The 23,820-nt window shown below is 48.4% G+C and overlaps 1 protein-coding gene across 1 annotated transcript in view; it reads left to right on the top strand.

The window, feature by feature from the left end:
* Positions 1 to 12,074: 12,074 nt before the first annotated feature.
* LOC309542443 (store-operated calcium entry regulator STIMATE-like) overlaps positions 12,075 to 23,820 on the top strand; it is a gene marked incomplete at its 5' end in the record, with an annotated part of 43,592 nt that continues 31,846 nt past the window's right edge. The window contains 3 exons of the mRNA XM_082241243.1: positions 12,075 to 12,273; positions 19,256 to 19,304; positions 19,453 to 19,548. Coding sequence (XP_082097369.1) covers positions 12,075 to 12,273; positions 19,256 to 19,304; positions 19,453 to 19,548 — 344 coding nt within the window. The remainder of the gene's footprint in view (positions 12,274 to 19,255; positions 19,305 to 19,452; positions 19,549 to 23,820) is intronic.

Below are 23,820 nucleotides of genomic sequence, written 5' to 3'. Positions count from 1 at the left end.
CTTTTGAACTGCTAGGTTGGCAGGAGCAGGGACCGAGCAACGGGAGCTCACCCCGTCGCGGGGATTTGAACCGTCGACCTTCCGGTAGGCAAGCCCTAGGATCAGTGGTTTAGACCACAGCGCCACCTGCATCCCTTAAATCTAAGTTAGGCATGTCCAATAACTTCAGTGGGTCTCTGCGCTAAGTAGGTCCAATGTTGGAAACGACCCATAATAATTAAACACAACGTTTTGCTCGTGAGTAAAATTTCATTTTCAAGTGAGATTGCTTATGAGTTTACTACTTGGTAAATGCAACATTTTTAGAAACAGGTCAACCACAAAGATACACAAACACAACCACCCTTATGTGAGGGGTATTGGGACTTACTCCTGAGGAGTTATGTATGATTTTGCACTGTGACGTTTTCGGTGACTTATTTGAATGCCATGAGAAGGACTCCTGAGTAAGCAGGCAAAAGATTGGGCTGGGAGCGAATAGTGCTCAGCGTTGGGCCTGTCAGATCTTAATTTTACACTTATTTACAGGGAAGCAAAAATTCTGTTCAATTGGACTTTGTCACTCACTCCCCACCTGGAAGGGGGGGTCAGAGTATTGCATTATTTAAAAATCAGAAAGCAAGTTCCGTTACTGAATTCTGCAGAGTAATAAGATTGGGGTTCATACACTCAAGAGATTTCAGTTTTTAGAAAAACACTTTTAGGACTGATAAATAGAAAAATTACAATGTTGGCAGAATAGTCCAACCATGTCACTAGGACATTTCCGAGTATGTTTCCAAGCACAATTCAAAGTGTTGGTGCTGACCTTTAAAGCCCTAAACGGCCTCGGTCCAGTATATCTGAAGGAGCGTCTCCACCCCCATCGTTCTGTCCAGACACTGAGGTCCAGCTCCGAGGGCCTTCTGGCGGTTCCCTCACTGCGAGAGTCCAAGTTACAGGGAACCAGGCAGAGGGCCTTCTCGGTAGTGGCACCCGCCCTGTGGAACGCCCTCCCATCAGATGTCAAAGCGATAAACAACTACCTGACATTCAGAAGACATTCAGGGAAGTTTTTAATATGTGACATTTTAGTGTATTTTTCATCTTTGTTGGAAGCCACCCAGAGTGGCTGGGGAAACCCAGCCAGATGGGCGGGGTACAAATAATAAATTATTATTATTATTTCAGAGTGCATATAACATATGTGCACTTCATGTGTGTGAATTTCTGAGAAGCATGCGTGCAAATATGTATTTAACTCTTCCCTTCCCGTTCACTCTTCCTTTCGGAGTGTGGCAATTCCACTGTTTGCACATCACTTTCAAACCGAAAATCTTCTTTAGTGCTTTGGCAAAAAGTCAGGAAGGTATTGCAACCGGTCAGTAAACAAGCAGGCATGGGAACAAGCAAACAACCCCCAAAGGGTCACGCCTCTTCCAGTACGATCACAGGAAATTGGGAAACTCATGGATAAGAATAGAATATTTGGATGAAGGGGCAGAATTGTTGGGGTAGAATAAGCTCAGGGGCTCCCATTAAGTCCTGTGGGACAAAGTTAGGGGGTGCTCAGTTAAGGGTCCAAGCCTAATCTCTCTCGCAACTCCTCTAACCCAGCAGACAGGAAACTGGTTATCGCAGGAAAATAATTGCAAGGAGTTATCGCTGGCAAAAAAAGACCACATTTGTCACTGCTGAGAAAGCTGTGTTGCTGCCTCTTCTTCACCTATTTTCTGTTGACCATTGCCTTGTGCTTAGTAAGATTAGAGCAGCCCATCCCTTATTTTATCTCCGTTGCTCCTGCGGTTTCTTCCCACCCACCACGTAGCTACAGTAGGGTGTCTCCAGAGACATTTCCCAGCTTTCTGTGGACTCACAAGAATCCAGAAGCACCTTGAAGGTTATCTAGAGACCTGCGGTGGAGCACTGGAAGCTGTCTTACATGGAATCCATCTCGCCCAGTAATGTCTACACTGACGGGCAGCACCTCTCCAGGATTTCAGCAAGGGACATTTGCAGCCCTGCCTGCAGATGCCAGGGATTCTGCTGGCAAAGCCAATGTTCTTCCACAGAGCTATGGTCATTTCCCCAAAGGATGAAGCTGCTGAGATGCTGCTGCTTCATTAGATGGATTTGGCCCACTGGTCCACATCTGGGCCAGGACTATCAATTCAACAGTGTGTCCCCCCCCTCCCAAGATGTTGCTGGGCTCTGATCACCCCTGATCTTTGTCCAGGCTGGTTGGGCCTGATGTGAGACATCTGGAGAGCCAACCTCAGAGGGGGTCGAGAGGGGTCTCCCACAGTCTCACCACTGAGATTCTTTGGATTAGCAATATTTCGAATTGAACCTGGTATGTTTTGAGTGCATTTGTACGCACGCTGAGCTGTGGTTTCTGCATCCATCCAGTTAGGTAAAAGGTAAAGGGACCCCTGACCATTAGGTCCAGTCGTGACTGACTCTGGGGTTGCGGCACTCATCTCGCTTTATTGGCCGAGGGAGCCGGTGTACAGCTTCCGGGTCATGTGGCCAGCAGGACTAAGCCGCTTCTGGCGAACCAGAGCAGCGCACGGAAACGCCGTTTACCTTCCCGCCGGAGCGGTACCTATTTATCTACTTGCACTTTGACATGCTTTTGAACTGCTAGGTTGGCAGGAGCAGGGACCAAGCAACGGGAGCTCACCCCGTTGTGGGATCTGAACCGCTGACCTTCTGACTGGCAAATCCTAGGCTCTGTGGTTTAACCCACAGTACCACCCGTGTCCCTAAAGCCCTGAGCATACCATTACCAGAATTAATGTATTTAGTATACAGGTGTTATCTCCCCAGTTCTCCTACCCTGCTATAAAGAGCAATCAGAATAATCAACTTGGAAGCTGCTGGATCCAGCCCCAGTTGATCAACACATTATTACTGTCAATCATTGAGCTTGGAAAAATGGGGCAGGGGAGAATATGCTTTTGGGGTTACCTTCTGGGTGAGAGACAAAAGGCAGAGATGCATCTGTGCCTGATATAAACACAACGCTGTCTTTGTGGGCGTAAACTTCATCCAGCCCTCAGCACTTTGAGAAACCCATTTACTATATCAGGTCAAACTTTCAAAGAACAGCCACACAATTTAGGACTAGCAAGCAAGATCATTTCTTTACCTGGTGGGGTGTGATGTAGACACCTTGCAAGAGAGACAGAGAAAAGGTCAATTTCAACTTTTGCAGTCTTAAGTTCCTTGTTCCACATACTCATATCAGTATGGTTTTTGTTTTTAAGAAAGAAAAGTTTGCAGGAAAATTCATTCCCATTTTGCACGCAATTTTGCCAAATGTACATAAATCTACAAAGCAATGTTTCCTGATAGAAAGCGTTTTTCCATGTTCTTTTCATTCACACGGGCATTTGTATTCTCACTTTGCCCTGGTGTGCACAATTTTGGACACATTACTTGGCCGAAGGGTGTTGCAAAACTTGTAGCAGTGCAAATTCCAAACAATGGCTCAGTTTCAGTTTGCGTACCGCTTTGGAAAATGTGAATTAGGTAGGTTCATCTGTGAATTTGAACTGAATCAAATTTCTCCCCAAATTTTTAGCTGTAGCATATTTTGGGTCGGTAGCTTAAACGAGTTCCATGATGGATGAAACTAGGTTGGATCTAAATTGCACAAAGCAGAATTTATCAATTGTCCCTTTTGCTGAAGTTTGGCTTTTGCCACGGCAGGTTCACTGGGCTCCCTGTTTGTGCCCCAGCTATACCAGAAGATTTCATCCATGGAAATTAGATCGTTGCCACTTGTGGCCTTCCCCTTTTTGCACAACCTTCGAAAAGCTCGTGTTTAAGCCGTCACTGTAGCAAAGAGAGATCAGATGAGCTGGCTAAACACTGACATCACAGCACCACCTGCTGGGGATTAATATCTGCTTTAAAGTGGAAACGGATGCAACTTCACATCCTTTTTGTTATTTGTTACCAATCTTTAAGGCAGGGGTGGGGAGTCTTTTCCAGCCTGTGGCTCACATTTCTTTCTGGGCCGCCTATCTGAGGCTGCACATCAATAGTGGGCAGGTAATGGTAAAGGGACCCCTGACCATTAGAGGTCCAGTCGTGACCGACTCTGGGGTTGCGGCGCTCATGTCGCTTTATTGGCTGAGGGAGCCGGCATACAGCTTCCGGGTCATGTGGCCAGCATGACTAAGCCGCTTCTGGCGAACCAGAGCAGCACACAGAACCACCGTTTGCCTTCCTGCCGGAGCAGTACCTATTTATCTACTTGCACTTTGACATGCTATCGAACCGCTAGGTTGGCAGGAGCAGGGACCGAGCAACGGGAGCTCACTCCATCGCAGGGATTCAAACCGCTGACCTTTTGATTGGCAAGTCCTAGGCTCTGTGGTTTAATCCACAGTGCCACCTGCATCCCTAAATCCCTGACCATACCATTACCAGAATTAATGTATTTAGCATATAGGTGTTATCCCCCCCCCCCCAGTTCTCCTACCCTGCTATAAAGAACAATCAGAATAATCAACTTGGTAGCTGCTGGATCCAGCCCCAGTTGATCAACACATTATTACTTTTTTTTAATTCATTGTAAATAATGTCCCAGAAAGCCTTGACCTTAGCACAGGACCACCCACTCTGGCACTTCTTTCAGTGATGTAGCAGTGTTTGCTGGTGCCCGGGGTGGTGCAGATTCATGCCAGGCAGGGGTGGGCCACAGAAGATGAATGGAGCCGGCCAGGCCAGGCCAGCCCTTGCAACCAGAGCTAAGCGGGGGCCATGCTTCTGCCACCTGCCCCCCCCCGCACCCTTATCTCACAGCCTCTAGATATAGAGGGAGCGCTCCTCAAGACGTCACAACACCAAGTACTGCGTAATTTAACCCATTGTTCACATTGCACCAACATAGCAAAGGGGAGGATGGCGACCCATGAAGTTCAGCCCAGGGGTTCCTCTTACCCAGGGGTCAGCAAACTTTTTCAGCCATGGGTCGGTCCACGTCCCTCAGACCATGTAGTGGGCCGGACTATATTTTGAAGGAAAAAATGGACGAATTCCTATGCCCCACAAATAACCCAGAAATGCATTTTAAATAAAAGGGCACATTCTGCTCATGTAAAAACACACTGATTCCCGGACCGTCTGTGGGCCGGATTGGGAAGGCGAATGGGCCGCATCCGGCCCCCGGGCCTCAGGTTACCTGCCCCTGCCCTTACCCATTGAGAGCTCCTTCTGCCTAGGCCAGTTCAGCACCACCACCAGCGATTCTGCAGGATGTTTGAAGGCAAGCTAAGGGCGTGTGCACCTTGTCTGGGGAAGCTGGCAGCCTCAGAAGTTTCAGCAGACCAGCCGGTCCCAGAATCAAAGAATTGGAAGGGATCCTAAGGGTCATCTAGTCCAACCCCCTGCAATGCAGGAATCTTTTTGACCAACATGGGGGCTCGAACCCACACGACCCTGAGGTCAGGAGTCTCGTGCTCTACCGACTGAGCTATTTTCTTGCCATTTTGCTCATCCTTACAGCCAGCCTTGGGGTGTGGACCGCATGAGTCCCTCACTGCTATTGCCATGGCACTGGGAATATTTCATTGCATAAGCTTGAACAGAAGGGTGAGGAGTGGGCTTCCTATTGTTAGCTCACACTGCCTCTCAACTGAGTTGCATTGCTGGTTCCTAAGCAACCTAGATAGCAGCCGAGCGACTGGGCACTTCATATATTTTTCCTTTATGGATTCCATCAGTTGTTCTTGGTTTATTCTTCCTCTCTCTACATTTCTGAGCACAATTCAAAGTGTTGGTGTTGACCTTTAAAGCCCTAAATGGCCTCGGCCCAGTATATCTGAAGGAGCGTCTCCACCCCCATCGTTCTGCCCAGACACTGAGGTCCAGCGCCGAGGGCCTTCTGGCGGTTCCCTCGCTGCGAGAAGTGAGGTTACAGGGAACCAGGCAGAGGGCCTTCTCGGTGGTGGCCCCCGCCCAGTGGAACGCCCTCCCAGCAGATGTCAAAGAGATAAACAACTACCTGACATTCAGAAGACATCTTAAGGCAGCCCTGTTCAGGGAAGTTTTAATGTGTGATATTTTAGTGTATTTTTGGTCTCTGTGGAAGCCACCCAGAGTGGCTGGGGTACAAATAAATTATTATTATTATTATTATTATTATTATTATTATTATTATTATTAATACCCCACCTTCCCTCCAAGAGCTCTAGGCAGTGTTCGTGGTTCTTCTCCCAATAGCTCAGTTGGTAGAGCATGAGACTCTTAATCTCAGGGCTGTGGGTTCGAGTCCCAAGCTGGGCAAAAAGATCCTTGCCTGGAGATGGAAAGAAAATAATAATAATAATAATAATAATAATAATAATAATATAATTTCTTTGTACCCCGCCCATCTGGCTGGGTTTCCCCAGCCACTCTGGGCAGCTTCCAACAAAGATTAAAAATACATTAAAATGTCACACATTAAAAACCCTGAACAGGGCTGCCTTCAGTTGTTTTCTCAATGTCAGGTAGTTGTTTGTCTCTTTGACATCAGATAGGAGGGCGTTCCACAGGCCGGGTGCCACCACTGAGAAGGCCCTCTGCCTGGTTCCCTGTAACCTCACTTCTCACAATGAGATAAAGTCCCTACCAGAGAGGAATGGCAAATTAAACTGTTGGACTATGCCAAAATGGCAAAATTGACTGGAAAGCTCAGGAACCAAGAAGACCAAAACTTCAACAAAGAATAGGGGGAAAGTATAAGTTATCTTGGAGACCATTGTAAGCAGATGGAAACACTAGCAGGATTGCAATGACACTTGTAATGTAGTGAGAACTATGGAGATAATGGAGTTGTATAAAAGATGGATTATTGAAAAAGATGCAGTAGAGAAGGTTTGATGACGGGACCTATGGAGGGGAAGGTGGGAAATTCAGAGATTCAGAGGAATCTTTTAATAGTGGGTGTATATTATATTTTTATAGTTTTATACTTGTGCTTGCCTGAATGGAGGCTGGGAAAAAATGGTGTGTGAGTTTGCACAGAAACCGGCTTATCATCCCCTCAGCCCAAACCCAAATATCTGTGCTGCTGCCGCTGCCAAGAAACTTCAGTGCTAAGATGAGAGGGAAATGGCTTTTAACTCTCTGGCAAAGGTCCAAGTGGCCAACAGGTCCCCGGAATGATATTTCTCCTTCGGCAAAGGAAATCCTGTATTTCACAGGGCAAGATGGGATTGTTTTGACACGTGAACCGGTGAGAATGTAAGCCAGACGTCTGCGTGGAGTTAAGGCATGATGGATCTGTCAAGAGACCAAAAGGAAACCTCTGTCACTGTGCGAAGCAAGAAGACGTCTGCGGCTTAGAGACGAGGGCATCCTAAAAGCTGCTGCTGGAGGAGTGCAGGAAAAAAGGGAAGGTTTATAGTAGAAAACCAAATTTAGGGGGCACCCCTCCAATTTTACACCCTTAACCGGCTTCTTCCATTTTAGAGCTTTTATCTTTTGTTTATTTCTTTAAAAGCATTTCTAAACTGCTCAATTAAAACAAAAATCTAAGTGGCAAACCAAAATACAGTGGAACCTTGGTTGTCAAATGCTTTGGAAGTCGAACGTTTTGGCTTTCGAACGCCAACAACCTGGAAGTGAATGCTTCCATTTTCGAACATGCCTAGGAAGTCGAACGGCTTTTTTCAATGGATTTTGCTGACCGGCAATTGCACCTCAGTTGTCGAACGTTTCGAACAGTCTTCCGGCATGGATTATGTTCGACAACCGAGGTTCTACTGTAAGCAAAACAACAACCCAGTACTGTGGAAACAGGAATCATAACAGAGTCCAATCTCATAGGTCAGGGAAATTTTGTGCAAAAACCCCCGTGCTTTTGCAAGACATCTGAAGCAACTGATGGGTGAAGCTTCACATATACAGTATTTAGTATTTACTTGAGTCTAATGCACCATCAAATCTAATACGTACCTTAATTTTCACAACGTAATTCCCCCCCCCCAAAGGTGCACATTAGATTCGAGTAAGTGGCACTGTGGTCTAAACCACAGAGCCTAGGGCTTGCCGATCAGAAGGTCGGCGGTTCGAATCCCCACAACCGGGTGAGGTCCCGTTGCTCGGTCCCTGCTCCTGTCCTGCCCACCTAGCAGTTTGAAAGCATGTCAAAGTGCAAGTAGATAAATAGGTACCGCTCCAGCGGGAAGGTAAATGGCATTTCCATGCGCTGCTCTGGTTTGCCAGAAGCGGCTTAGTCATGCTGGCCACGACCTGGAAGCTATACGCTGGCTCCCTTGGCCAATAAAGCGAGATGAACGCCACAACCCCAGAGTCAGCCACAATTGGACCTAATGGTAAGGGGTCCCTTTACCTTTAAATGTACTGTAATAGAGCAGGGCCAGCCCAAGACATTTGGGCACCTGAGGGGAGCCACAAAATGGTGCCGCGCCCCCATCAGCCAGGGATGAAGGGGCAAAATTTACAAGGGAGGGAGAAGATCAGAAGTGTCTTCTGTTCACCGAGGCTGCTGCAGAATCGGTGAAATATACTCCGAGTTGAGTGTGGATATCATGCCCTTTATTCAGCTCATGGTAGTGAGGAATGGAAGTTCCCACAAAATGTCTGCTTTATATACGTTATTTACACAATGGGCCCCACGTGATTGGCTAATTCCGGGATTCTCCTGTAGGCCAATCAGGTTGCGGATTCACTTCTACCTGGAGTAGGATTGGGTGGCTCCTGCGGAACAATCAGACTGCTGCATTCTGGATCCTATTGTTCTAGGACCAATCAGACTGCTGCATTCTGGATCCTATTATTCTAGGACCAATCAGACTGCTGCATTCTGAATCCTATTGTTCTAGGACCAATCAGACTGCTGCATTCTGGATCCTATTGTTCTAGGACCAATCAGACTGCTGCATTCTGGATCCTATTGTTCTAGGACCAATCAGACTGCTGCATTCTAAATCCTATTGTTCTAGGACCAATCAGACTGCTGCATTCTGGATCCTATTGTTCTAGGACCAATCAGACTGCTGCCTTTTGGATCCTATTCAACTCAGTACACCAAGATGCCCACCAAGGAGACGGCAGATTCGGCCTCCAAGGACCACCCTGTAACTATTGCTGCCACTGCATCTTTTTGGGTAACCGCTGAATGATGTGATATGTTGCAGTGCTTGGAATGACCCAGTCCGGTTTCACAAAGTTCACTCCATTAGTTCAAAAATCTCTGAGCTGCACCTGAAAATGGTTCCCACAATTGCCATGTGAAGTGCTGGTGCTATGTACTGAAGTTCTCACCCTGGGCCAGCAGGGGGATGCTGTAGATAGTTTTCACTCAGGTCCACATATGCAAATAAGGAATTGAAAGTGATGTTCAGTGATTGGATGGTTACAGAAAGTTGTTACTGTCGTGTTGTAGTTGAGCTCTATATAAGCAGGCTGGCTGAACCCTTCAGTTCAGTTCTGTTCTGTTCTGGCCTGTGAATAAACAAGAGCTGCCTGAAGAATCGCTGTGTCTGATATGTTCAGCCACAACTTAACAGCTGGGAATTTGGATGCCACTTTCCTTGAGTGGAGTTGAGACAGATAAGCGTAAGGAGCCTCCAGAGTCTCAGACTATCCCTGTATCTTTATCTGTATGCTGACCTCTCTATCTATCACTTTGTTGTTTAGACTGATAGGACTTAGGTTGCATCCCATTTACAGCTTCCTCCTCCTCAAACTTCTCTCCTGGATCTCAAGATGAGACGTTATCTTTGAACTGTCCTCTGAGAGAACAAAGGAGCCAGGATGGCTGGCTTGTTCTTCTCTATACAGTTAGACTAGAATAAGAAACCTCTTATATCCTAGAAATGTATTTCCTACAATAAACAACTTAATTACCTACAAGCATCTGTGTGCGTTTGTGATAACAAACAGGTGAAGTCTACTCTTTTAACCAGATGTACCAGCCAAATGCGCGGTGTCACAGTGGTCTAAACCACAGAGCCTAGGACTTGCCAATCAGAAGGTCAGTGGTTCGAATCCCCGCGACGGGGTGAGCTCCCATTGCTCGGTCCCTGCTCCTGCCAACCTAGCAGTTCGAAAGCACGTCAAAGTGCAAGTAGATAAATAGGTACCACTCCAGCGGGAAGGTAAAATGGCGTTTCAGTGTGCTGCTCTGGTTCGCCAGAAGCGGCTTAGTCATGCTGGCCATATGACCCAGAAGCTGTACGCCGGCTCTCTCAGCCAATAAAGCGAGATGAGCGCCGCAACCCCAGAGTCGGTCACGACTGGACCTAATGGTCAGGGGTCCCTTTACCTTTACCAGCTAAACGCTGCACACTTTGAACACTAATAATGGGAACCAATAGGTAATTGAGTCAGTCATCCCAATATGAACTGAATGCACACTAAATTAAGTTCATTTGGGAGTAAAACGTTGAACAATTTCTAATTCAGCTTCAACTTCAAAATCCTCTCCCTACAACAGTTGCCTCATCAATGGTGGGAAGGGCACCTACTGCTATGTCCGTTCACGGAGAGAGAAGCCTGCGAGTCTCTCCTCTGTTCTGAATGGTGGGTGTTCAGTTCTGGCATCCAGTGAAAAGTCTGGCCAGTGAAAAGTGTGGCTTGTACTCAGTGCAGGAGAGACAGAGGCCTCAGCTACATTAGCCATGTTGCAATGCTATAACCGCGTTATAAACAGGCAACACCAGATGGCGCTGTGGAGAACAAAACTTTGTCTATGCGGTTTTACATAGAGCTTTTTTTTAATCTTTTGTTACAACAATTTAATTTATAACTTATTTATAGCGGGGTTTTCTTGTGTGTAGATCCAGCCAGAGTCAGTGCAAGCAGGAGCTGAGCAGGAAAAGCAAACCATCTCTTATGCACTGCGAGTTTTGGATGGGATATTTACCGAGACCTTTTGTGGTTGCCCTAGGAGTTCCTGGAGGGTATATTGTCACATGTGGGCACTGTGTTGGTGACCCCTATCATATACCCTGATAAGAATGTAACTGAAGCCTTCCCCAGGATCCTGGTTTTTTTCCTGCTAAATTGAAAGAATGGTACAGCTAAAGAGGAAGAAAGCATCACACATGGTGACTTACATCTTAGAAGAGAAGAAAGGCTAAACTAATAATTTATCAGAACAAGAGATAAAAAGCAAGGGCAAGACAAGATTGTGGTTAGCTTATTGTGACTTCAAAATCACAACATGGTTTTAGAAGGTTATGACAAGAGGTTATGCCAGCTGCTGGGGCAGGGGCAAAACTAGGCTTTATTTTACCTGGGTCACATTCCCAGCCCTGCTTTGCGCACCCTCTCCAGGGATGGAGGGAGAGGCTGGGAGAGGAGGGTAAAGCCCAAATCGTCGGGTAAAGGAGTAAGGCAGCGGTCCTCAACCCGTGGGTCCCCAGATGTTGTTGGACTACAACTCCCATCATCCCTGAGCTCTGGCCTTGCTAGCTAGGGGTGATGGGAGTTGTAGTTCAACAACATCTGGGGACCCACAGGTTGAGAAAGGCTGGAGTAAGGTCTTAGGCAGCCATAGGCAAACTCCGGCCCTCCAGATGTTTGGGGCTACAATTCCCACCATCCCTGACCACTGGTCCGGCTAGCTAGGAATGATGGAAATTGTAGTCCCAAACATCTGGAGGGCCGGGATTTGCCTATGCCTGGTCTTAGGGGCACCAAGACCATCTGAGCTGGACCCCCCCCCCCCAAGACCAGGCATAGGCAAATTCTGGCCCTCCAGATGTTTGGGACTACAACTCCCATCATCCCTGACCACTGGTCCTGCTAGCTAGGGATGATGGGAATTGTAGTCCCAAACATCTGGAGGGCCGGGATTTGCCTCTGCCTGGTCTTAGGGGCCCAGATGGTCTTAGCGCCCCACCCCTCGGCGTCTAAGGGTCTCCGCTGACCCCTCGCCCCACCCCCACGGCTCCTTTCCCCCGCGGGGGCGTTGCCCCCTGGCGCCCGGCCCCTTCCCGGGGGAAGCAGCTACAGGAGCCGCCTCCCTCCCCCTCTGAGCCCGCGGCGGCGCCAGCCTTTGTTCGGGGCGGAGGAAGGCGGACGCGCGGCGTTGCGCTCGCCTCGTCGGGGAGGCTCCGCCGGCCGGGATGGCGCTGCTGCTGCGCCCTGAAGCGCCCGCCCGTCCGCTGCTGCCGCTGTCTCCGCCGCTGCCCGAGAGGCTGCCGGGCGCCAACGGCACCCAGGCGAAGAGCCGCCCGCACGGCTGCGACAACGGGGCGCTGCTGGACCGCTTCGGGGTGCTGGTGCAGGCGCTGCTGGCCGTGGTGGCCTTCAGCACCCTCATGCGTAAGTGGAGCCCTTGCCTGCCTGCCTGACTGCCTTACACCTCCCTCTGACCCTTTCTCCTTTTACCTTTTCCTCCCCACTTTTCCTGAACAAGATCCAGTGTCCTGGGTTCGAATCCCTCGCTGGGCAGAAAGGTTCCTGCTTTGCGCGGGGCTGGACTAGATGCCTCTCATGTTCCTCTCCGACTCTACCGTTCTACGATTCTGTCTTTTCCTCCTTTCCCCCCATTTCTTCATTCTCCCTTTTCTCTCCTCTCCTCCGTTTCTGTTCCTCTATTCTCCACCCTCTCTGTTCTCCACCTTTTATTTTAATTTCTTTTTATTAAAGGATTTCCGTAGTTAACAAGGGTACATGCAACATCTCTGTTTTCCATTTGTAGAGTCCTTTCTACGGGTCAGTTGCATTTGGTGTGAGACACTGGTGTCGTAGATATTGTGAGGTTTAGGGTGGCAGGGGAGAAAATCTGGAAGAAAGAAGGCAAGTAATGATCTTTCATTCTTTTGCTTAGTATATGTTCGGAAACAAATAAACAGACAAATGAAAAACCTATCCTCGCAACACTGACACAAAAACTCCAGTTTTTATTTGTTTGTTCCTCTCCCCCTCTTTTCCCCCTCTTTCTTCTCTCTGGTTGTTTCTTTTTTTTCTGTTCCTCATCCCTTCTTTTTCTTCTACTTTCCCCCTCACCTATCCTGCAAAGGTGGGACGCGGGTGGCGCTGTGGGTTAAACCACAGAGCCTAGGACTTGCCGATCAGAAGGTTGGCGGTTCTAATCCCTGCGTTGCTCGGTCCCTGCTCCTGCCAACCTAGCAGTTTGAAAGCACACAGTGCAATTAGATAAATAGGTACCACTCCGTCGGGAAGGTAAACGGTGTTTCCGTGCGCTGCTCTGGTTCGCCAGAAGCGGCTTAGTCCTGCTGGCCACATGACCCGGAAGCTGTACACTGGCTCCCTCGGCCAATAAAGTGAGATGAGCGCCGCAACCCCAGAGTCGGTCACAAGTGGACCTAATGGTCAGGGGTCCCTTTACCTTTATCCTGCAAAGGTAGTTAGTTTGTCCAGGGGCAGCAGTTAAGTTATTGAGTGTTGCTGGAATCCCAACCTCCAACAGCAAGGCTCTGTGGATCCTTTCATAGAATCATAGAATCATAGAACTGTAGAGTTGGAAGGGACCCCCAAGGATCATCTAGTCCAACTCCCTGCAACACAGGAATATGCAGCTGGTCCATACAGGGATTGAACCTGCAACCTTGGTGTTCTCGAAAGGACACTTTCGGTGGAGAAGATGCAGCAAAAGGCAAAAGTCGGATGCACCGAAATCCCATATGTTTGAGAAGCACCTCCAACACCTGGCCATTCAACCTGCCTTTTTTGAAGTGGTCTCCTCTTGCCCCTCCATCCTTTATCCCTCCTCAGAGTGACCCTTTCCAGTCCACCTGCCTGCTGCCCCATCCTCCAGCCATCTTGCGCCTCTGACTCCAAAACAGGTTCCCTACCCCCCTAAATATCAGTCAGATGAAATCATTAAAAACCTTGCAATCAATCAAAAAAGTGCCCTTAATTAATCCAGCAGTTAGTGGGGTTTTTCATAGAAAAGTGCTGGCAATTCCTGTCTTGATCGGAGTGTTGTTGGTGGCAGCACAAAATGATTGCTGCTGTCTCAAAAAAAGAGGTGATGGTACTCCCGAACAAAAAGCAGTGTGTGTGTGTGTTATTATCTTTAATGCAAGTATTTAGAAAAGCTGCACCTAGAATGTTAGGATTGTAGAGTTGGAAGGGACCCTGAGGGTCATCTAGTCCAACCCCCTGCGATTCAGGAATCTCAAGTAAAGCATCCATGGCAGATGGCCACCCAAAACGTTCAAGGAAAGAGAGTCCACCACCTCTCAGGAGAGACGGTTCCACTCTTGAACCACTCTTATTGTCAGAAAAGTTGGAATCTCCTTTCTTGAAGCCACTGGTACAAATTCTACCCTCCAGAGCAGGAGAAAACAAGCTTGCTCCATCTTCCATGTGACAGCCCTTGAGATATTTGAAGATGGCTCTCATATCTCCTCTCAAGTTTCCTCTTAGCCAGTCTAAACATACTGAGTTCCCTCAACCGTTCCTCTTAAGTCTTGCTTTCAAGACCCTTGACCATCTTGGTTGCCTTCCTCTGAACACCTTCCAGCTTGTCAAAATCCTTCTTAAATTGTGACGCCCAGAACTGGACACAGTATTCCAGATCTATTTGGTCCGCCTTGTTGAGGAGTTGAGGTTAGACCGATGAAGGACTGATGGGCTGGAATTTTGATGTTGCATCTTAGTCTGACTGAATATTAGGGTGCCTTAATTTTGTCCTAATGGGCTCTGGCCTGACGTTGTTATTATTATTAATTTATGTGACTTTATTAGTCACTTATCAGAAAAAGAGAAATCTCCAAATGGTTTATGTACCCTTGGCCTCCTAAAGGGTAATCTTAGCATGTAATGACATGCTGTCCCAGCTTCTCCCCAGACATGAAAGTTATTCCTTTGTGCTTCTGTTTTAATCACTGAGGGCCATGGTGGAATCTTCTGGGGGTATCACATATTCAGGTCTGTCAAGAGGCATAGAAACTTAGCTTCTGTTTAAGGCTTGGACTTGTAAGTAGCAAGAGCCGTTGCTGTTTTAAGGGGCCAAAAGTGAGGAGATAAGCTGGTCTCACAGCTAGGGCATGCATGCATCCTAAACCTGGATCGTAAACTTTGCCTATTATCTGAGCGTCCTAAACATTTCCCCCCACCCAGCACCCCCTGGGTTTTGCTCTTTTGCCAGATGCACCAAGTCCATCCTAGCTGTTTGTCTTGCCATGTGTTGCTCCCGGGACTCCGCCACGCAGCTGCTGAGTCAGTTGCCTTGCATTGTTCTACAAAACTCAGCCATCTGGATGAGTGGCGTTGGTGAAGCTAAGAATGCAAAGAGGGGAGGGGGCTAGTTCATCGGCTGAGTGGGCCAGGGCCCTGCGGGCAAGTCCTGTGTCTGCATATGTCCCTGACTGAGGGCTCTGTTTTGAGCTGGAGATGTGGATAAGCACAGAAATCCACATCTTGCATGTGTTTTCCTTTTGTGCATTCCGCAGTCAGAGGCATTAAGAGCTTCTGAGTACCAATTGCTGGAAACCACAAGAAGAGGAGAGTGCTGTTGTATTTTGTTTTTTTTTAACTTTTATTGATAAATGCAATGCTTACAAACACAAACCAGAACACTAAACAAACTTATTATGTTGTTGCTGTTGTTTAGTCGTTTAGTCGTGTCCGACTCTTTGTGACCTCATGGACCAGAGCACGCCAGGCACTCCTGTCTTCCACTGCCTCCCGCAGTTTGGTCAAACTCATGCTGGTAGCTTCAAGAACACTGTCCCACCATCTCGTCCTCTGTCGTCCCCTTCTCCTTGTGCCCTCCATCTTTCCCAACATCAGGGTCTTTTCCAGGGAGTCTTCTCTTCTCATGAGGTGGCCAAAGTATTGGAGTATTTAACTGAGAATCAATCATTCGAGAATGCATCATTCGAGAAAAAGGACTGTAGAGCCATCTTGTCCAAGACTTTCCATTTTGTCGACTTCACCCTTGGTTTAAGAAGACGTTTGGCACCTACGTTGTATATCTAAGTTTCTAATACTGCGTGGTGGTATTTGTAGATCTAGCTCCCTCCCTTAAGCACAATTTGTTTGGCTACCCCACCCCAGATGTTCACCAAGCCACAGAGACAAGAGGCAAGAGCATTGGAAGACCAAACCAAACTTTGGAAAAAGAAGTCATGGCTTGCTTTATCATCAGTGGGACAACTTGTAGTTAATTTGTTAAACTGCAGTTTAGTGTTAATGCACTAAGTAGGCACTGCAGAGTGAACAGTCCTGTTCTACGCGGACTTGTAAATTTGGGGTTGAAATTTCATCTCGGTGGGTGAACCTGAAGCAGAAACAAAGTGCCACCGCCTCAGAGTTGCAACTGAAATGAATTTAAATGGTTCACAGAAGGACTCTGGGTCCCAGGGAGAATAGGAAAGTACACATACGGCCTCTCCAGATGTCCTTTTTATTGAACATTCATCATGATTTGTGCTCGTGATGTTATGTGGCAGTGATCTACGATACTGCTTTTAATCCCACTCGCACCTGTAGATTTTCCAAGATGGTCACACCGCTTTCTTCGTAATAAGTGTGTGTCCTGTCATTTCCTGCTAAAATCCTGTGACCTTTCATGCCACAAATGTTCTGATTAGAGGGAGGGGTCCTGCTTTTGCTGTACGAGAGTGCCGCTCCATACAGAAATAATGCAGAAGCTGTTGCAGAACAGCCAACAGAGGAAATATTGATGAAACATTGCAGAACATCTAACAAAGCAGAACGATAAGTGGAGAGTCTGGTATAAATTAATCACAAATGTGGTTTAATTGCATCAGTGATATGTTGCAGTATACACCCATCCTGTCCCCCCCCCCAAAGCAAGGAAAAGCTAAGCCCAGTTGGAGTGGCCCATAGAATAAGGCTAAAACTAAAGGTTTTTTAAAACTTTGCAAGGAAACCACCTATGGAAACCCATCATTCTGCCATTCCTCTGAAAGGGGCCCAGGGCAGAACTAAGGATTGGACCTGGTACAAAGGTGCTTCCCCTGTTCCTATAAGAATCTGCAAGGAAAATAATAATAATAACAACAACAACAACAACAACAACAACAACAACCTTCAAAGATCATTAGAGATGTCATCCAGCAACAACCTGATTTAAGTTTTTCAGAACCCTCTCAAACGTACACAAGAAATACCATATTTTTTGCTCTATAAGACTCACTTTTTCCCTCCTAAAAAGTAAGGGGAGATGTGTGTGCGTCTTATGGCGCGAATGCAGGCTGCACAGCTATCCCAGAAGCCAGAACAGCAAGAGGGATTGCTGCTTTCACTGCGCAGCGATCCCTCTTGCTGTTCTGGCTTCTGAGAATATTTTTTTTTCTTGTTTTCCTCCTCCAAAAACTAGATGTGTCTTGTGGTCTGGTGCGTCTTACAGAGCGAAAAATACGGTACCCCTTGTCATCTGAAACCATCAAATTTCAAGTGTGTGTGTTGTCCTCACGATGCCCTCCGTTGAAGATGCTGATTCCACAGCGGCATCCCAGAATTGCTTTGATGTGCATCTGACGCGCCCCCCCCCCCAACTTTTTAGGTCAAGCAAAATGAAATGGATCCCATGGCCCCCTTAAGCCCCCATAATCTTGGCTGGCGCTCTCCAGTGCAGCGCCATCTCAGAATTAATGCCCTATTAAGCAGTTAATTATTTTCTCTCTCATACTCCCTTTTATCTTTTAATGCAGCCGTTTTACTGCCTGTGATAATTACACCGTCTCTGATAACTCTCTTAAATCTAATGAGGCCTGACAAGACCTGCTCAACAAGGCTGCACATCATTAACTCTCCTCCTTTCAAAGTTGTCATCTTATCACCCTCAACAACTGTATTTTGTGTCATTTTCCAGAAAGAGAGGATCTGTGTTTGTGTGTGTGTTATCCTCGGATCTCCTGGCTAGCTAAGAACCAGGTTCATCGCTTCCTCACCCTGATTTGCTAGCAGAATGCTGCTTAGTGAAACCGACTTCCTGTGGCTTCTGCCATAAAACTGAATGGGTTCCCATTTAGTTCTGTGGGAGGAAGTTGTTGTTGTTTAGTTGTTTAGTCGTGTCCGACTCTTCGTGACCCCTTGTGATCCTTGAGCCCAGAAGTCCCTGAAGCAAACCTTGACCTGTTGATGAATCTTTGTTTACTGTCCTTCTGGTTGACACTAAGAACAGTGGACCCTGCTGGATCAGTCCAGTATCCCAGCATCCCTTTCTTGTGGTGGCCAACCAGATGTCCTGGTCCTGAATGGGGTAACTGTGCCCCTGAAGGACCAGGTGTGCAGCCTGGGAGTCATTTTGGGCTCACAGCTGTCCATGGAGGCACAGGTCAATTCTGTGTCCAGGGCAGCTCCATCTGTACGCAGGCTGAGACCCTACCTGCCTGTGCGCTGCCTTGCCAAAGTGGTGCATTCTCTGGTTATCTCCTGCTTGGACTACTGCAATGCGCTCTACGTTGGGCTACCTTTGAAGATGACCCAGAAACTACAACTAATCCAGAATGCGGCAGCTAGACTGGTGACTGGGAGCGGCCGCCGAGACCACATAACACCGGTCTTGAAAGACCTACACTGGCTCCCAGTACGTTTCTGAGCACAATTCAAAGTGTTGGTGCTGAGCTTTAAAGCCCTAAACAGCCTTAGTCCAGCATACCTGAAGGAGCATCTCCACCCCACCATTTTACCGGACACGGAGGTCCAGCTCCGAGGGCCTTCTGGCAGTTCCCTCACTGCGAGAAGCATAGCTACAGGGAACCAGACAGAGGGCCTTCTCAGTGGTGGCGCCCACCCTGTGGAACACCCTCCCATCAGATGTCAAGGAAATAAACAACTATCTGACTTTTAGAAGACATCTGAAGGCAGCCCTGTTTAGGGAAGCTTTTAACATTTGATGAATTACTGTGTTTTAATATTTTGCTGGAAGCCGCCCATAGTGGCTGGGGAAACCCAGCCAGAAGGTTGGGGTATAAATAATATATTATTATTATTATTATTATTATTATTATTATTATTATTATTATTATTATTTTACAGAACCGTCCCCCTGCCCTTTCTTAGTGAGAACCAGTGTGGTGTAGTGGTTAAGAGCGGTAGTCACGTAATCTGGGAAACCGGGTTCGTGTCTCCGCTCCTCCACATGCAGCTGCTGGGTGACCTTGGGCCAGTCACACTTCTCTGAAGTCTCTCAGCCCCACTCACCTCACTCACCTCACAGAGTGCTTGTTGTGGGGGAGGAAGGGAAAGGAGAATATTAGCCGCTTTGAGACTCCTGAAGGGGAGTGAAAGGCGGGATATCAAATCCAAACTCTTCTTCTTCTTCTTCTACAGCCATTAAAATGTTTGTCTTTCTTTACAGTAAAACGATTTAAGGAACCGAAAGGAGAGAGGCGACCCTGGAAAATATGGTGAGATCACTTTGTTTTTCCTTTTAAAAAAAAAATTGAAAAAACCTCTGTATTACAGTATGTTGTAAGTCACTCAGAGGCTTTGTTGTGTAGCGAGCGACTTAAAAAGTTCAATATATAATAACAATGCGTTCCAAACTCTTTGAAGGTTTTACGATACATCGAAGCAAGCCATAGGCGCCCTTTTCATCCACTTTGCCAACGTCTTCCTGTCTGACCTGACTGAAGAAGACCCCTGCTCTCTGTGAGTTTGGCTTTGCATGTGAATGGACCTGGGTGGGCGTCGGGGGCTGGAGTCAGGCTCAGGTCAGCCATAAAGCACCCCGTGTCTGTGAAGTTAACTCTCCAAGGAAACCGAAACAGCTCAGGTCTAGTGATCACCACAGCTCTTCTCAGGAGGTGTTGCCCCAATGAGGCAGTTGCAAGGTGTTATATATGAAAAATGGTCCATCAAGACTTAAGGTCTTCTGGATCCTTAATAAAATGATCTTGAACAAGTTTGGTGAAATAGGAAAGCTTTATCGAATACGCTTGCAAGCTGGTAACCTGAGTACAGAACAGGCACACCAAGATACAGAAACCACAGCATGTCTTCTTTGTTTTATTAACATAATATCATCCCATTTCCCCTGCTAATCATTGTACAAATATGGTCAAGAGCCCCCTTAGATTATTTTATTGACCCATCAGCAGAATGTCGGATTCTGAGGCCGCAGTCAGAGGTAACTGGCCATTCTCCAGGCATTCGGCTTGAGATCCTTGTTGACCTCCCCGTCTGCGTCTCCCGGCAGGATACAGGCAAGGTCACTATCGGCGATCCCACTCAGCGTGAGAGGGACACACCTCTCCTCCCTCCTCCCTGCATCCCTCAGGGAGGGGAAAAGAGACAGACAGAAATCTATTTACATGTCTTTATTTCTGTCATTGCAGCAGTACAGAGAAACACGTCTGCACTCTCCAGTCTCCAACAGTAGAGAGAGAAACTCCACCCCTGTACTTCCAGTACAGGTCAGATGACACTCTGAGCTAACATCCGGTGCTCAGTACAGTGAATAGACTGCCCCTTTGTTCCAATAGTACAGCCCCAAACATCAACATCCTGTTTTGCATTCCAGCAACTTGCAGCTCGCTCTCGCATTGCTGCTTTTTCCTGACATATCTGTATTGCAGGGTGGTCTTCATTACCTACTCACTGACCACAAACTGCTCTACTTTTGTGCCTTAGCCATTGTCTGTCCCTAATACAAGTTCAAGCCAGTTTCTTTATCTGATAAAGACAGGTATTAACCAACAGGCATAGATATGTGCGGTTCCCATGTTCATGTTCACAACCGCAAAGCTACATCCTTTGTGTGTCTTACAATGTGTACCTTGCAAGTGTGAGATGTTTGGTGTCTTGGAGATACATCACTTTTCTAATCTGTCTCCTTCATATCCTGGGGTTGACTTGTGGTTACTTTTATCAGTTCTAAGCTGTCGGTTTCTGTACTCACTATTCGCCTAGCAGGCATCTGTTCTTTATATGAGAAGCAAATAAAGCATAAAACAGAATCAATGTAAGGGAAATAATTGCAAGTGTAAGGGTAAAGAATTGCTTAGAAGCATCTTATTCAAAAATAGCCAACCTATAGATTAAAAAGCAGAGACATCACCTTGCCAACAAAGGTCCATATAGTTAAAGCTATGGTTTTCCCAGTAGTGATGTATGGAAGTGAGAGCTGGACCATAAAGAAGGCTGATCGCCGAAGAATTGATGCTTTTGAATTATGGTGCTGGAGGAGACTCTTGAGAGTCCCATGGACTGCAAGAAGATCAAACCTCCATTCTGAAGGAAAGCAGCCCTGAGTGCTCACTGGAAGGACAGATCCTGAAGCTAAGGCTCCAACACTTTGGCCACCTCATGAGAACAGAAGACTCCCTGGAAAAGACCCTGATGTTGGGAAAGATGGAGGGCACAAGGAGAAGGGGATGACAGAGGACGAGATGGTTGGACAGTGTTCTTGAAGCCACAAACATGAGTCTGACCAAACTGCGGGAGGCAGTGGAAGACAGGAGTGCCTGGCGTGCTCTGGTCCATGGGGACACGAAGAGTCGGACACGACTAAACTACTAAACAACAACAACAACATAGATCGAAATGTAGACTGTAATAAATGTTTGGATAAAACATCTTATTTCATAAACAATGAAGAGGCAACAATATATTATTTCTCACACAATGTCCCCACGTTCCCACCACTCCCTAAGACTCCTTCTCCCCCTGGGTCCTTCCCAAGCAATCTCAGGCTCCTTCGCCTATTTTCTCATTGCTCCACCTTCTTCATTCCTCTTCGTTTTCTAGGAGACCGGGGAGAAAGGGAGCTGGTCCCAGCAAGAGGAAGAGACTCTCTAGCTTCAACAACCTGCCTCCACTCTGCCTCTTGGTCCCCCTCTGATTCTGGACTGCTCTCTGCCACAGACTCTTCCTGCTCACTAAGCCCTGTTGCCTCTTCAGCTTCCGAGACCTTATCCCCGCCTTCTTCCTCTGAGCACTCAATGCCGTCCCACCACCACTTCCCGGGCTCTGAGCCCTCTGTCACGGTCCGGTTCATGGGCGATCAAAGTCCCAGCAGGGAATGTCAGGACCGGGGAAAAGATGGCGGGGTGGGAGCAGGAATGGGGGTCCGGAAGCCAGGAAGCCAAGCGTCCGAGGGTCAGAGAGTCGGGAGTCAAGAAGCCAAGGGTCCGAGGGTCAGGAAGCAAGGAGTTACAAAGTCAGGGGTCCGAGGATCAAGAAGCAGGGAGTCACGAAGTCAGGGGTCTGAGGATCAAGAAGCAGGGAGTCACGAAGCTGAGGTTCAAGGATCAAGAAGCAAGAAGTCAAACACAGCAAGGAAGGAAGCGTGTTCCTGCTGCAAAGAGCCAAAGGGAAATGCTGACCTTATATCCCTTCCCAGCTCTTGCCACCAGGTGCTGTGAGTTACCAATCGGCCTCACCTGTGCGGCCGCGCCTTGCCTCTTGAGAACAAACTTAGGAAGGCCCCAGTCCTGCAAAGTCCTGTTGGTCACAGGGCCTGGCTCCTGCACGCACACCTGACACCCTCTTCCTTTGGGGGTTCCCCAGCTGGTACCTCCAATGCACCTCTTCGTCCAGCCAGCCCATAGCAGTGGGTCTATCTTTCGGGGCAGTGCATGTTTGGAACTGGGGAACACCTGGTGGAGAGTGATCTCCGCCTAAGTCAGGCTGCAGAGAAAAAGCAATTTGGTTCCGGAAATTCATTCCGATTGTGCAGATAAAATATAACAGATAGCATTCTGCAGGACGGGGTATTAGTTTGTGAAAACAGTCCAGATCCAATGATCCCAAGATGGTGGAGATGTCAGGCACAATCCTGGTGGCCCGGGCAACTTCACTTAGTCGCAAGTGGCCGATAGATGCAAAATGCTCCTGGCGCCTGGCTAATTTCGAACACTGCCCTTGATGTGTCTGAACCAGAGGAGGAGAAGGCCAGTGGTCTAGGGAATGGAGAACTGGGTCCCTGGTGGGGCAGGTTGGCAGAGGGGTGTTCCATCCCCATGACTTCAGACCAGTGGAGTAGTGTGGGGGGTGCCAGGGGTGCCGGCCGCACCGGGCGCAACATCTGGGGGGCGCGAGTCCAGAGGGAAGGGACAAGCAATCGAGGCTTGTTTGGGGTGGGGGGTCGTCGTCTCCGTTTGGCCGGCCCCCCTCGAGGAAGCGGGAACCTCTCCAAGGCGCAGCGCGCCGTCGGTGGAGGGAAAAGAGCCACGCAGCAGCAGCAGCAGCAAAGCTCCTCCGGGAGGAGGAGGAGGTGGAGGCGCCGCCTGCCGCAGGATCCAATCCGAGCCTGCTAATCGCTTGCTGGGAATAAAGTGGCTCAAAGAGGCAAAGGAAGAGGTGGAGCCGCTGGCCCGGCTGGGAGGAAGCTGGAGAGAGCAGCGCGCCTGGGCACGGCGAGGTTGGGTAGGTGCGCCCTGGCTGGCTACCCACCTCCCGGGCTCAGTGCCTCCATGACCCCTCCAGTGGCGATGCGGGAGATGGGGGGGAGTCTGGAGCAGCCCCGGCTGGCCTGCTCCTGCTTCTCCCCCGCCTCCTTCCCGTTGCCGGCGCCTTGATCTCATCCGGATCAGGGACGAAACACACCCATCCTTTGCTACTCCTTGTCGGGTCACTGCTTCATTTCTCCAGGGAGAGAGAGAGGAGAGGAGAGGTGCCGGGGATTGCCAAGCGCGCGTGACGCAAAGGGCCTGCCCACGCGCAGGCTGAGCACCGCGTGGCGGGGGCGGAGGGAGGCGCTCTGCACATGCTTAGGAGGTGCTCGCCAGTGGCGTAGCATGGGGAGTGCAGGGGGGGCCGGCTGCACCGGGTGCAACATCTGGGGGTTAGGGTTAGGGGGCGCAAATCCACTGGTTAGGGGGCGCAAATCCACGGGTTAGGGGGCGCAAATTACTTGCCTTGCCCCGGGTGCTGACAACCCACGCTACGCCACTGCTTCAGACACCAGGAAGTGCTTGTGTG

Source organism: Podarcis vaucheri (assembly GCF_965113315.1).
Source record: "Podarcis vaucheri genome assembly, chromosome: 10".
Lineage (NCBI taxonomy): Eukaryota > Metazoa > Chordata > Lepidosauria > Squamata > Lacertidae > Podarcis > Podarcis vaucheri.
The sequence above is the reverse complement of the archived record's forward strand: the minus strand, read 5'-3'. Positions and strand labels throughout refer to the sequence as shown.